This window comes from Momordica charantia (assembly GCF_013281855.1).
Source record: "Momordica charantia cultivar OHB3-1 chromosome 1 unlocalized genomic scaffold, Mcharantia_2.0 BLBB01000001.1, whole genome shotgun sequence".
NCBI lineage: Eukaryota > Viridiplantae > Streptophyta > Magnoliopsida > Cucurbitales > Cucurbitaceae > Momordica > Momordica charantia.
This window is the reverse complement of record NW_028275157.1, coordinates 8,331,517-8,346,471: the sequence shown is the minus strand read 5'-3', so window position 1 is coordinate 8,346,471 and position 14,955 is coordinate 8,331,517. Positions and strand designations below refer to the sequence as shown.

Sequence of the window (14,955 nt, the reverse complement as noted above, 5' to 3'; positions counted from 1 at the left end):
AATAAAAAATAAAATGACGACAAGATCGATATAAAAAATATCAAAGATAACGGTTAACTTCAAATAATTAGTATCATTAAACAAAATTAATTTCACTAAAAAAATTCAATTAAAACAAATTTAATAAATGTAAAAGTACAAAATTAAAATCTATTGTTGTTTTTTTAATCAAGAATGAGGAAATTAACCATAAATATGTAATCTAAAAAGAATTAAAAGAGTTAAAACATTAATTAATAGCTAAAGTAGAATAAATATATTAAATCAGGGGATAGTGGGACAATTTTCCTAAGCTACTCTTTAAAAGATTGAACTTACATATTATTACATTTTTTTATAAACAAAAATATCTGCAAATTACAATTTATTCACGCCAATCATAATTATTGAAGACTTTTTTTTTTAGGAAATAAAGCTATTGGAAAATTAAATGAAAAAAGTTTTTAATATACAATTACATTCAGCAAAATAATGCTATTTAGTATGTAAAAAAAAAGAGATAACATTCCAATTCGTAACAATTAAAGACAAGTTGAGAATATTAGCTTATCATCGAGCACAATTTTAATTTTCAAAAATTGATATTAATTTAATTTAAGGAAGCAAGAACATCAAATGTACAAAAGAAATGAGAGTAAGATATTTAACAAAAATAATTATGATAATTCGCCTCACAAAATTTTTCTAAAGTCAATCATATAATAAGTAATGAATTCCAACAACAATTATTTGTGTTTTTCCCACCTTTAGGCAAAGGTATTTATTAATTTTGTATTTAATAGAAAAATGCAAAATTTTTCTCCTTTTTTGTTTGACTTAATTGAATAATAGACATGTTTTGTGGTGGAGCAATTGTCTTCACATTATTGTGTTTTCCAAATATATGTGTGTGTATATATCTTTGTCAAGTTCTTTTTTTTTTTCTTTCAAGTAAAAGAAACTAAATAGAAACTAAACGCCACAACGGGTTACAGGAGAAAGGTGGCCCCACAATCAACTTACAAAAGCCACTCACGGAACCACTTGTTCCAAAAGCTATCGTGGATAGACGATGATGGCTCTTTAAAAGAAATTATGTTCTAGTTTTTTTAGATATCCACGTAAATGAATTAAATTTACCCAACCCATTAACTTAAGTTTATTCTTAAGAGTTTTCATATTCGATAACTCAATTTTTTAGCAGCTATCTCTTGATGTTTGTTTTCTTGGATTTTTCATGGTTATAATTGTGGGGACATATTGTTTTGTTTTATTACTTTTCCTAAGCATATTTATTTTGTGGTTATGGAGGCATGCTGGATTTCAACTCTCTCTACATCAATCTAGTGATCTTTTCATTTCTCTTGCCTTTTATTTAATTATTATAGTGGTTGTTGTTGTATGCAGCCCAGTGATGAAAATCAAATTTTGGCTAAGGGCATCTTGCACTTAGTCTTTTCGGATATTGATGGTCTTAAATTTTTCGTCTTGATTTTTCCCAATTGGCACAATTTATCTTTCACTTACTATTCTCTGTAAATAATGACCCACTTACTATTTCTTAATTGCTTCTAGACGGTTGTTAGATGATGACAAATCTTGAAATATTGAAGTACTGCTAAACCATGTCAGCAAAGGTATCGACCCCTCTTAATTACTAGATACTTGTAGATGAAGGAAACAAAGTTAAGTTAGGCACTTTTATGGGGTGGGATAGTATTTAACTTGTGTTATTGTTTTTAAAATACGTGAAGATGACTCTTCTTTGTCTCATGTAAAGTGGGGATTCTCTCGAACTATACTACTTTATTGGATGCATTTTGAAGTAAGTTTTTGTTTTGTTTTATCTATCTATTTACTTATCTATTTATTGCTTATTGATTTACTTAACTGGTATTGTTTTCTTCATTAGGTCTTGCACGAACTTTGAATGCAAGTAATTGTTTATGGGCTTCTTTGTCGTTTCATTCTTTTAATGTAATTGTATTATGCGTAACAAATATTGTACTAGTAAATTGTATCATACTTTGTTCATATATACATGTATATGAATGCTTTGATATTATTATATACAACTTTGTTATATAGGTTAATGTTTTCATTAAGAAAAAGGAGTAAAATATTTCTTCTTCTTTCTTCCGTGACCTTTTTTAACCTCATGAAATTTGTTTGTTTGACGCTTTTTTACCGTCACGAAATCCGTCTTTAGTGGCATTTTTTAAATGTCATAAAATCCACCGTTTGTGACGTTTTTTAACCACGAAATCCATTCTCATGACTTTTTTTAACTGTCACGAAAGCCTCCTTTTTTAATGACGTTTTTAAATAGTCACGAAATCTATTTTTCGCGATATTAACATAAACATCATGAATATCTTTCGTGAGGGGGGAATAGGCGACATCGTAGAAAACATCACGAAAAGGATTCCATGACGGTTTTTAAATGCCACGAAAGGCTAAATTTGTACTAGTGAAAGGATAAAAGAAATAAGAGGAAATGACACACTTTGATCCAACAAACAACATGATCAAAAATTTGTTTTCTTAAATGGTATGTGAGAAAAATAATATACATATTTTTAATGATATGTGTTTATGCAGAGATGTGCACAACAGAGTACTTTTGGTTACAGCTCGAACTCGGCCTCCGGACCGATCTGAATACTTGGGCGGACCTGCACAAAAAAGGTGAGCACTCCGACGATCAAGTCAGTATAAGTCGGATTCCAAGTTTAGTTCGAAGCCAGAAATCCTCGTACCTGATCGTGGAGTGAGGTCCTCTACTTATGGGTGGTAGTCCCGCTAATCTCGCGACGGTTACACCCGATAATCTCGGGACCGTCGGTTACACCCGGTGATCTCGGGACCAACGGTTACGCCCGGTAATCACGCCGCAGACGGTTGCTCACATCGGCCCCTACCGAGCTCCCCGGTAGGTCAGACCTGGGCCAGGTTCACCTCGGCCCTCATACTTAGCTTTCGCCGGCGTTGGTGGCAGCCATCTCGGCTATCCGAGCTGGGCATGACTCATGGGCCATCTTGGAGTACCAAAAGGGGTCTTCCACGTGTCTAGGGTATTTTCATCCCCAAACAATATGTGCCCTAAAATTGTACATACATTCATATTGGTAAGCTGCAAAAGATTGGGTGTATAAGGTCTTTCAACTTATATAGATATTGTGGTTGTCCAAAGCCACTCCGACACTTAAATTAGAAAGTTGTGGAGAGGTACGTAGGGAAGGAAGCTGGTGAAAGTTTAACTTCAATAATGAATCATTAACGAAAATTTTTAATTAAAATAATTTTGAAAAATAAGGAATCAAAGATCCTATCTTTTGATGAAAAAGACGTATAGACTAGACTCAACTAGATATTCTCAGCTATCTTTAATGTGTAACGAGTTTCAGATTTGAAAAAATAAATGAAGATAGAATATATTATTTCATTAGTATAACCAACGATAAGAAATGGAGTGGAGAAAGGACATTTCAAAAAGTATTATTTCTGACAGTTCAACCACGAAGTTTTCTCATATATCTATTCAACCTTCGTTAATATGGCTGAGATAAGAGAGGGAAGGGAGAAAAGACATTTCAACAAGTGTTATTGCTACGAATTTCTTCATATAAACTTTGAACCTTATGAGCTTCTTCAACTCTATTTTTAATTATTGAAATTTAAATCTCTTTTAATTCATATAATTGCATGGCTGACTACCATCTCATGAGCTTAAGTTCATGTATGAACTCTTCTATAGATGTGGCCATCTCATGAGCTTAAGTTCATGTATGAACTCTTCTATAGATATTGCCACGTGTAAATGTCCACAATATTTTTTTTAATTTAATTTTTTCTTAACATAAATTAAAAAATTAAAAAATTAAAAAATATCACTATTTATTGAAGTAAAAAATTAAAAAAAAGTTATTTATAAATTGATAGAATTAATATAACTCAAGTTTGTTGGTCAAATAATGCTGGAAGAAGAAAATTCACTTTTCTATATTACTTTTTTTTTAAGGAAAATTCACTTTCTATTGTAAAAAAATTATAAAATTTTTGAAATTTAACCTAAATTAAAGCTCTATAGCTAATTATAATTAAAGATAAAATATTCCAATAAAATTAAATGACAAAACTTTTCACAATCAATATTTTCAAATTATTTACCTTTATAGGTTCATTTAAATTTTTATTTATTCAAAAGTTAAGTTTCCAACTGTTATGTATGGAACAATATGGTAGAAGATTGGGCTACATCAGGAAGGACAATCGGGACCATCGACAAGCAGAGCCGGCCCAGGGCACGGAGGCCGGCCCACCAAGGGGCCGACCCTTTTGGCCCTTGGCACTCTCATTTTCTCTCTCGGTCCTTGTTTCAAGCGTATGACATTCTAGCCCCAAAGTCGAGCCCTGTACCTGTTCCTCTACCGATGCTGGAAGTATCCTGGTCCAAAGCTCACGAATAATCCAACCTAGGAATGACGTCCTGAGAAATCCTAGGAGGGGCAAATCGACTATAAATAGAGAAGGGGTCACCCTTTGAAGGTAAGCTAAGACTGCACTTTTAAGTCTCTTACTTGTTTAAGTAATCTCTCTTTTTGCTAACTTAGGCATTAGAGCCAGTGTGACTGAAGTCACATCGGGTTAGGGTTTTTGTTCGGTTTTGCAGGTATTTGATCCTGAAGTATTCGAGAAACCGGTCTAACAGAATCCCAACATGAACATTTGGCGCCTCGTCTATGGGAACGATACAAGCCAAGAACCGAGACAAAGCCCAAATCCAAGGAAGGTCAGAATGAAGCGGGTCGATACAAATCCTAAAGGTCAACGCGTTTCAAAGAAGAGAGCCCCGAGGTGGCAGCCGATGACACGGGGGAAATATGTTCGAGCCCTGGTCATCAACCAAACCCGACCACCTCTGGCAAACGAGAACCGACTAGAGGGGTAGAATCCGACACCCGGGGATAGGGTAGTCGATGGCTCGGAAGAGATATGTCCGAGCCCTGATCAGCTACCAAATCCGGCCACCTTCGACAGGGGAGAGTCGGCAGAAGAGGTGGAATCCATCCTCTTGACATCCAATGATCGACGGGTCAACATTGGGCCCAGGTTGAGGAGTAAGGAGAGAACGAGCCTCATAAGTTTCCTCAGAAGCAACGCTGATGTATTCGCATGGTCACATGAGGATATGCCTGGAATCGATCGAGGAGTTATGGTCCATCGACTCAATGTCGACGAGAATTGTAAACCAGTAAAGCAGAAACGTCGCGCTTTCAACCAGGAAAGAAACGAGATCGTGGCCGAACAGGTGGAAGAACTACTAAAAGCGGTTTTATCGGAGGTCCATTACCCCCAATGGATATCCAACGTGGTCCTGGTAAGGAAGCCAAATGGCAAATGGCGAATGTGCATCGACTTTATGGACCTAAACAAAGCTTGCTCAAAGGATTCTTTTCCTTTACCTCGTATAGATAAACTAGTCGACACCACCGCTGGACATGAAAGATTGAGTTTCATGGATGCCTACTCCGGGTATAATCAGATTAAGATGCATTTACCGGATCAATAGAAGACCTCCTTTGTCACAAATCGAGGCCTATATTGCTACATAGTAATACCCATTGGGTTAAAGAATGTAGGCGCGACTTACCAGCGAATGGTAAACCGAATGTTTGCAACGTTGATTGGCAGAAACATGGAGGTCTACGTAGATGATATGTTAGTAAAAAACCGGAAAAACGGTCAACACGAAGCAGATCTGGCAAAAGCATTTGGGGTTTTGAGGAAGTACAAGATGAAGCTAAATCCCAGCAAATGCACGTTTGGGGTGACCTCAGGGAAATTCCTTGGGTTCTTAGTACACCAACGGGGAATTGAAGCCAACCCAGATAAAATCAAAGCTTTGTTGGAGATGAGTCCCCCTAGAAGTTTAAAGCAACTACAAGGGCTTAATGGGAAGATACCGGCACTCAACAGGTTTGTCAGTCGCTCGACCGATAAGTGCTTGCCATTCTTTAAAGTCCTAAGAAAAAAAGGACAATTTAAATGGACTGAAGAGTGCGAGACTGCGTTCAAGGAGTTAAAGCAATACTTGGGGGAAACCCTGCTCCTCTCTAAACCAGTCATGGGAGATGAACTCTACTTGTACCTAGCCGTATGCGACACCGCGGTGAGTTTAGCGTTGATAAATGAGAAAAATGGGCGACAGACTCTAGTTTACTACACGAGCAAGGGCGGATGCCGAAGTTAGATACCCTCAAATGGAAAAGCTGGCATTGGCATTAGTTACTTCGGCTCGGAGATTACGCCCGTATTTCCAAGCTCACAAGATAACTGTCCTCACCAACTTCCCTCTACGGTAGATTTTGCAAAGGCCCAACACTTCTGGTCGACTAGTAAAATGGGCTATGGAACTTAGCGAATACGACATCCACTACAAGCCGAGAACTGCAATGAAGGGGCAAGCCGTAGCAGACTTTATAGCAGAATTAACACCAGTAGAGGATCAAGTATGCAGCATCGTCCCACAGGCTGATGAAGCAAAGCAGCCCTGGACCTTGTACGTAGATGGGTCCTCAAACTTCAGAGGCTGCGGGGCAGGACTTCTGCTACTTTCCCCATATAGGGAGAGGTTCGAGTATGCGCTACGATTTAGTTTCCATGCCTCCAACAACGAGGCTGATTATGAAGCTCTACTAGCGGGATTGAGAGTAGCCAGGTATATCGGAGTCATGAACATATTAATACTTAGTGATTCACAGTTAATTGTGAGTCAGGTGAAAGAGGAATTCAAAACCAGAGAACCACGGATGGCGAGGTACCTTTCCTGGGTAAGTCATCAGCTTGGCCAATTCTCGAAATACGAGATTTGGTAGATTCCACGTGCTCAGAATGCCAACGCAGATGCGTTAGCACGACTGACAGCAACCTATGAAACCGACCTGGGAAGAACCGTACCAGTAAAGATTTTGCCTGAGCCGAGCATAGAGGTCCAGGAAGCAATGGATATAGACGAATCAGGTCAACCTGAGAAAAACTGGATGATCCCTTTGATCGAGTATTTAAAGGGATGGGACCCTGCCTGATGAAAGGGTAGAGGCCCAACAACTCCAATGGCTAGCAGTTAGGTATGTGATGAGAGATGGAAGCCTGTATAAGAGAAGCTACTCTTTTCCACTTTTAAAATGTTTAGCGCCAGAGGAAGACGACTACGTTATGAGGGAGATACACAAAGGCGTTTGTGGTAACCATTCTGGGGCACAGTCCCTAAGCCACAAAATCATCCGATAGGGGTATTACTGGCCGACCGTGCTAAGCGATGCAACACAGTTCACGAGGAAATGTGAGAAATGTCAGCGGTTCGCAACAGTGCCTAGACAGCCGCGAGAGCCATTGACCAACATAATGAGTCTCTAGCCATTTGCCCAATGGGGAATAAACCTCATAGGGCCCCTTCCACAAGGAAAAGACCAGACCAAGTTTGAAATGGTAGCAGTTGATTGTTTCACCAAATGGGCAGAAGCTAAAGCCCTAGCGACAATCACTGAGAAGAAGATCACCGACTTTATTTGAAGAAGCATAATTTGTTGCTTTGGGATATCCTACACCATTGTCAGTGATAATGGAAAACAATTTGACAATGCAGCTTTTCGGGACTTCTGTCAAGAATTAGGTATCAAACACATCTGTTGTTCGCCAGCACACCCGCAAGCTAATGGCCAAGTCGAAGCAGTTAACAAAATCATTAAGAGAACTCTGAAAACCATATTAGAGAAGCTTAAGGGGCAGTGGGCAGAAGAACTTCCCAGTGCGCTATGGGCCTATAGAACAACACCCTACACATCAACTGGTGGAACACCATTTTCATTATCATTTGGTTCTGAGGCAGTAGTACCAGTGGAGATCGGACTTCCTTCCCCAAGGGTAGAACGATTCAGTCTACTTGAAAATGACGAGTCTATGCAACTTAACCTCGATCTACTGGAGGAACATCGAGAGGTAGCACGACTACGAACGGCCGAGTACAAAAATCGAATCGCTCGATATTACGACTCAAAAGTCAAGAAGCGTAGCTTCAGAGAAGACAACTTGGTCTTAAAGAAAGTCATGCCTAATACCAAAGACCTGACCAATGGGGTTCTCGGACCGACATGGGAGGGCCCATACAAGGTCACCAAAGTGGTTCAGACAGGCACCTACACCTTGGAAGATTCACATGGAAAAGTCCTACCTCATCCATGGCACGCACAGCATCTCAAGAAATACTACCACTAGATTGGTGATGCATTCCGTTTATTTTATGAGCGACTGTTGCACTTGTTTATGTCAAACGACTGATTATTTTATTATAACAATTTTCATTTTAATGAAAGTTTACGCCATTTAACATGATACTTGAGTTCTTATGTTTATGTGAAAACAACTCAAGTATATAAAACCATTTGGCTAATGCCGAGCAGGTTGGAAAACAACTGACTTCGACACTAGCTCTGCTAGAATTAGATCCCACGGTCCTGGAGACTTGATCATAGCCAAGCAATTCGATAAAACATAAAAATCGGAAAGACTTCCAATTCATGAGATAACTTGGTACACAACTAGTAACCAAAAAAAAAAAATCGGGCTTTTAAATCCAAAAACTGGATATAAAAGCTTTTGGTAGAAGCTCGGTAAATTAGGAACCTTGGTGTTAGCTAAGAATTCAGTACTAATGACGCATATGAACTACTTTGCAAAACAAGCCTTGTAGCAACCATGGATAACGAATACTCTCGAAACATGAATCTCACTGTGATCACAAATTTCATATTCAGTTTTGAGAGTGGGGGTAACTGTTATGTATGGAACAATATGGTAGAAGATTGGGCTACATCAGGAAGGACAATCGGGACCATCGACAAGCAGAGCCGGCCCAGGGCACGGAGGCCGGCCCACCAAGTGGCCGACCCCTTCTCAGCACCAAGGCGCCGACCCCTTCGGCGCTTGATGCTATCCTTTTCTCTCTCGGTCCTTGTTTCAAGCTTATGGCATTCTGGCCCCAAAGCCGAGCCCTGTACTCGTTCCTCTACCGACTCTGGAAGTATCCAGGCCCAAAGCCCACGAATAATCCAACCTAGGGTTTAAGTCCTGAGAAACCCTAGGAGCGACAAATCGACTATAAATAGAGACGGAGGTCACCCCTTGAAGGGAAGCTAAGACTGCACTTTCAAGTCACTTACTTGTTTAAGTAATCTCTCCTTTTACTAACTTAGGCATCGAAGCCAGCGTGACTGAAGTCACACCGAGTTAGGTTTTTGTTCGATTTTTGTAGGTATTCGGTCTTGAAGTATTCGAGTTGGTGCGTGGAGTAGAGAGAACCGGTCTACCAGAATCCCAACATCAACACCAACCATCATATAAAAATATGATTGATGTTTTTTTTTCTTTTTCTAGTTTTCAACATTATGAACTTACTGGTTTTTTTTAAATAGATACTCATAATTTTACATTTAAAAATTAATTTTACTTATTTTATTTGTGTATTTGATTAATAAATATAATAAAAAATTATTATATTTTAATACTTCTACAATATTTATTTTTAGGCCACTTTTAATTTGTTATATTAATTTTAATGAATTATAATAAATTTACAATTAACGATAGAAATATACTTTACAATTTTAATTTAAAAGATTTCTAAATCGACATAACATTTCTAAACAAAATATTCCTATGCATTTTAAAATATCATTTTTAGATACTTTTAATTTAATAGTTACTAAAAATATGCTATTTCCTTTAAATAAAATTAAAAATAAAAAAATAGTATTATTGTTTAGTGTCAGTAGAGAAAATTGGTGAATGATGCATATTACATAGCTAAATTAAAAACTTAGTAATAATTACATTTAAAATTTTTTAATAATAAATAATAACAATACCAATTATAAAATAATTTGTAACATTTATAGGAATTAGTATATTACCATGTGCATAATAAAAAAACCGATTTTACTCATTATAAAAAAAATAATTTATTTAATTAAATTAGCATGTACTTTAAATTTATAGAAACATTATAATTATATTAAATATATTTTATTATTAATAATTAGAATAATTATAAAATATAAGATTATAAGTAATTACTATTATTAATAAAATAAGTTACAATGAAAAGAAAAATTATACAATACATATCAAAATATAAAATATGAATCAAATTATCATGTTATGATATCTCTTATTAAATTTTAAATTAATTTATGAATTTATAATTTGTCAATATTTCGTAATTTTTTTCCAATCATTAAAATCTTCTTAATATTTTTCAAAAATATCTTCTTAATATTTTCCTACTTATTATTAATATATATTGATTAAGTTTCTTAATTATTTTCTTAATTTTCTTAACATAAAATTTTTAAATTGTTGTACAAATTAATTGAAGACACAAAATTATAGTGGGAGGGAATCAAATAATGATAAAACTTTCGAGGTTCAAAAACTTTTGTATTTATGTACCTGAATACAATTTTTTTTTATATTCTAACTTTTCTCGCATTCCATTTATTTAATCTCTTTAGATGCAAATCATTATTTCATACAACATTTTTTATTTACATATTATTATTGATAATTGGTTAACTAACAACCTTACTATTTATAATTAATTAAAATTTTTTAAGATATTGACTTATGTATTATTTAGTATAATTATTCGTTGGGATTGGTGGAGTCAAATCGACGTTGGAATGAGTTAGGATCGAGTCGGGATGAGACGGGATCGTGTTGGGACATCAAAGGAATGAAAATCATTGAAATGCGGCGCTACAACACAATTCGAAAAAAAAGTGGGGTGTTTTTAGGTTGACGCTGCGACGTTTTCTTCTTTAAAAGCGTTCATTTCATTTTATTTTAGGGCAGCCATGGGTATATGGTTGTAGCCGACTTTTGGGAGTTATTTCGCAGTAACTTTGTGGTAGCTTTGGGGTGATGGCTCGAGGGCAAATCGAGATCATTATTTGGGGTAATTGTATCTTGATTCTTTGTGAGGGATTCTCATACCTAAGTATCATTGTGTTAAATACTTAGAAGCTAGAGGTTTATTATTGGGACCTCTAGAGAGCGAATATCTGTGGGGGAGATATATTTGAGAGTGCTTGTATCAAATCTCATTATAGTGGAATCCGCATCTGAACAGAAGACTGGACGTAGCCCATAAATTGTTGGGGTGAACCAATATAAATTCGTTCTGTCGTTTTATTGTTTTTCCTATATTTCTCACGATTGTGTGATTGACCTAGTTAATTGGATAATTGTGGAAGAGAAAATTGTTAGGAGTGTCTAATTTCCCAACAAGTGGTATCAGAGCTATAAGGTTGCAGTATCATGGGATCCAATCAGAAGTTACATCACTACTTTGAGGGGGTGTTGAGATATGATGGGAAGAATTTTGAGTTTTGCAAGATGCAAGTGATAGATCTTCTTACATACAAGAAGATACATAAGACCGTGGGAAGTAGGAGAGAGGGGAAAGGGGAACAACTTAGTGAGGTGTTCAATAGGTTGTCAATTTCGAGCCCAAGTTATTAGACGATTTTATGTGCTGATGAAGTCGCGTAGGCGAAATAGTGTTGGTTTTTTGGCCCTTAATCTCAAATTAATTCATTATAATTAATTAATTAATTAATGTTTTGATGATAACAAACATAATTTTATTTATTGATATTTTTAGTATTTTAAAGTGTCCATAATGTAGAGCTCGTTACAACAATTCCAACGACTATTAGATCATCCAAATCGAAGCTTAAACGAATAAGTTACCATCAAAATAAGTCGGAAGAAAAAATACCTATAAAATGACGTGGACAGTTCGTAGGCTGACAAGGGTTAGCTAAATTTTATTAAAAGAAGAAAAAGAAAAAGAAAAAGATTTTAAGAGAATCAAAATTAAAAAAAAAAGTTACCGTTGCACCTTTTTGAGAAGAAATTAAAAAAAAAAAAGAGAGAAAAGAAGGGTCAAGTCTCGTTAAATACGCTAACGCAAAAAAAAAAAAAAAAAAAAAAAAAAAAAAAAAATTCTAAAGTAACCGTTTACACTTATTATTATTATTATTATAATATAATTCTTAATTTATTTGTCAAAATAATCTCCCCTTCATTTTTAATAATTAAGATCAAATGGTTCAAAATTAAACTTGATTTTTTTTTACCATTTTCCCTCATTTATTTAAGTTCAATCTTCTAAAAAAAATATACAATTATCTTATTCTCAATTCTCCACAACTTCAAAATTTTTAATTGTTATTTTATCCAAGTTGTCAAATTTTCTTTTCATCTTATTTGTGAGAGAAATTTTATTGTTGTTAGAATTGAATTGTTTGTGAGCTCAAACTTGTAAATTCACTCTATTTGAGAGTTTGTAAGTGTGTGTTTCAAATTTTCAACTTATTGTAACGATGTGATCATTATCGTGGAGATGATCGACTTTGCTCTTGAGAAAGATGATGTACTAGATTAACTCCTACCGTGGAAAGAGTCAGAATTTCAATTTATAACCCAATTGTGCTTTTGAAGTAAAGTAAGACAATTGTGCCAAACCACTGTAAAAATTTTCGGAGAAATTTCTTTTATTTGCTTTAGAATTTATTTTATCTTACTTTGTCAAAATTACATATCTAATAAAGTGTATTTTTTTTGTTTAAATTGAGCCCGTTTACTAAAAAGTCTCCCCCCCTTCTCCAGTAAAAACACTTCACTTCTCCATTGGAAATCCCACTACTCCTGCTATATCTCCGCTAACTGCTTCCCATTGTAACTCATCTTTGCCTTCCCTTTGTTCTGAGCTACCAAAGCTGATTCAACCTCGTTTTTCTACGCTGAAGTAGATGCAGATATTTCCCTAATTTTCTCCAGGCTTCCTCGGATATGGCGGTATCACAATAGTTGTAAATTTCAAGCTATTTTCCCCTAGCGAATTTGACACCACGGTCTCCCAACTGTCAAGCAAAGACGTCAACAACCTCATAGCTTTCACCTCCTTCTCAATCTTGACACCCATCCCTTCTAATTTGTTCAAGATATCGGTGAGTTCATTAATGTGGGAATTCACCGAGGTTCCCTCCTCCAGGTGGATATTAAAATACTTCGTCCATAGAAGTATTTTTGTATTAGCAGAAGGTTATTCATACCTGTCTTGCAAGGCCTTTAATAAATCTTTTGCTATAGTCTCTTTCGCTACCAGACTACAAACATTCATTGACAACGACATCTTGATATTCGCAACGGCCTGCTCATCCATCTCACTCCAATCCTTGTCCATCATCCCTGCTAGTCTCTCCCTTAAAGTCTTGTGTATCTTCTTGCATGTAAGAAGATCATTTACCTGCATATTCCAAAAAACTGAAATTCTCTCCGTTGAACTTCAGAACTCCTTCATAGTAATGGTGTGCGTGATATTTGTCTCCCATGATGCTGCAACCTTACAGCTCTGATACTACTTGTTGGGAAATTAACTGATCTGAATAATTTCCCCTTCCACAGAAAATATCCAACACAACCAAGAATATGCAAGTAAGAATAAAACCAGTAAAGAACAAGAATACGACACAGCAAATTATACTGGTTCACCACTAAGGATTACGTTCAGTCTTTCACCCAGATGTGGGTAATTCACTAATATTGTTGAGGATTGGATACAATAACACTCTCCAGAATATCCCCTAAAGGTCTCAACAAAAACCCCCTAGCTTCTAAGTATTTTACACAAATTAATACTTAGAAACATGAATGAAAAACTCACAAGAGTCAAGATATAAATACCCTGAATATGTTGATCTTGATCAATCCCAATGCCTCTACCAATGCCTGAGTCTTTCCCTTCAAACTGCAACAAAACTCTCTATAAAACGGCTCAAAGACAGCTGGAATCAACCCTAAAATGGAAAAACTGCTATTTATATAGTCGACACAGCGCCATGGCGCTACGAATGGAGAGCCGCCCGCCTTCACCACCCTAGCGCCGCGACGCTACAGCGCTGTGGCGCCCTGCAGCAGTGCCGCGACGCTGCCTCTTCGGCCCTTTTGGTCTGCAGCTTCCCTTTTCCCTTGTTTTCATCCTGCTTCGACCTCGACGCGTCCCGACTCGATCTCAACTCTTCCCTAGCTCGATCCGACGTCGTTTTGACTCCACCAATTCCAACAATTCCTAGTAACCGGATAAAAAGTATCAAAAAAGTATATATCTTCGTTTTGTTTAAAACCTTCTAGAACAAGTCCAACTTTATACTTGTCTATATTAGTGGGGTTTCAACTTTTTTCTTAAGACCTATTTATGCCCTATAGTTTTTTAAACTAGTGGTATATCAACTAAATTCCAATTTTTTTTAGAAATTAGTGGTTCCATTTCATCATGTTTCCATAAAATTATATCTTGAGATGATAAACTTCTTGTGATATTTCTTACCCATTATAAATATAAAAATAAAGACCAAAATCTTTCGTAGTTCTAACTTGTTTACTCATCAACTCAACTGGAGAGTTGTTTTCATTATCGGTAAGAGTAGAGAAAATCCAAATCTAGTAAAAGTTTGTCCATAATTTTGACCATTACTATTTATTGACTTGAATCACTTGATTCAAAGGTCACTTTACTTTCAATATCAAGAACTATATAGGCTGTATTATTAATTGCAATCCGTGTAAAACAAAAGTGGTAGCTTTAGACTCTTATTAAGGTCTTTTTGGATATGTTAGCTTTACAAAAGCTAAACATCGTCAAATTCATAAATATTCCAAATTTGGTTTATACCACTTCCTCAATTAAATTGAAAACTTGAGGACCTAGTAGATTCAAAATTAAAAGTTCGGAAAATTATTGGATATTTTTTAAAGTTGAGGAGCCTATTAAACCTTACCTTTAACCTTTATGAATCAAACTTATAATTTATACCACTAAATTTGTTCAAATGTCCTAAAAGCAAATTTGAT

The 14,955-nt window shown here is 35.9% G+C and overlaps 1 protein-coding gene across 1 annotated transcript; it reads left to right on the top strand.

The window, feature by feature from the left end:
* The first annotated feature begins 6,389 nt into the window (after positions 1-6,389).
* On the top strand, positions 6,390-8,256 carry LOC148213218 (uncharacterized). Its single transcript, XM_088123622.1, has 3 exons — positions 6,390-6,812; positions 6,858-7,002; positions 7,628-8,256. Exons 1-3 carry the CDS (start codon positions 6,390-6,392, stop codon positions 8,254-8,256), a joined length of 1,197 nt encoding a protein of 398 aa, XP_087979748.1.
* Positions 8,257-14,955: the final 6,699 nt, after the last annotated feature.

Coding starts and splice junctions, on each gene's coding strand:
- LOC148213218 (XM_088123622.1), top strand. CDS start 6,390: ATGGAACTTAGCGAATACGACATCCACTACAAGCCGAGAACTGCAATG. Junction 6,813..6,857: donor TGGCGAGGTACCTTTCCTGG/GTAAGTCATCAG, acceptor GAGATTTGGTAG/ATTCCACGTGCTCAGAATGC. Junction 7,003..7,627: donor AATGGATATAGACGAATCAG/GTCAACCTGAGA, acceptor TTGACAATGCAG/CTTTTCGGGACTTCTGTCAA.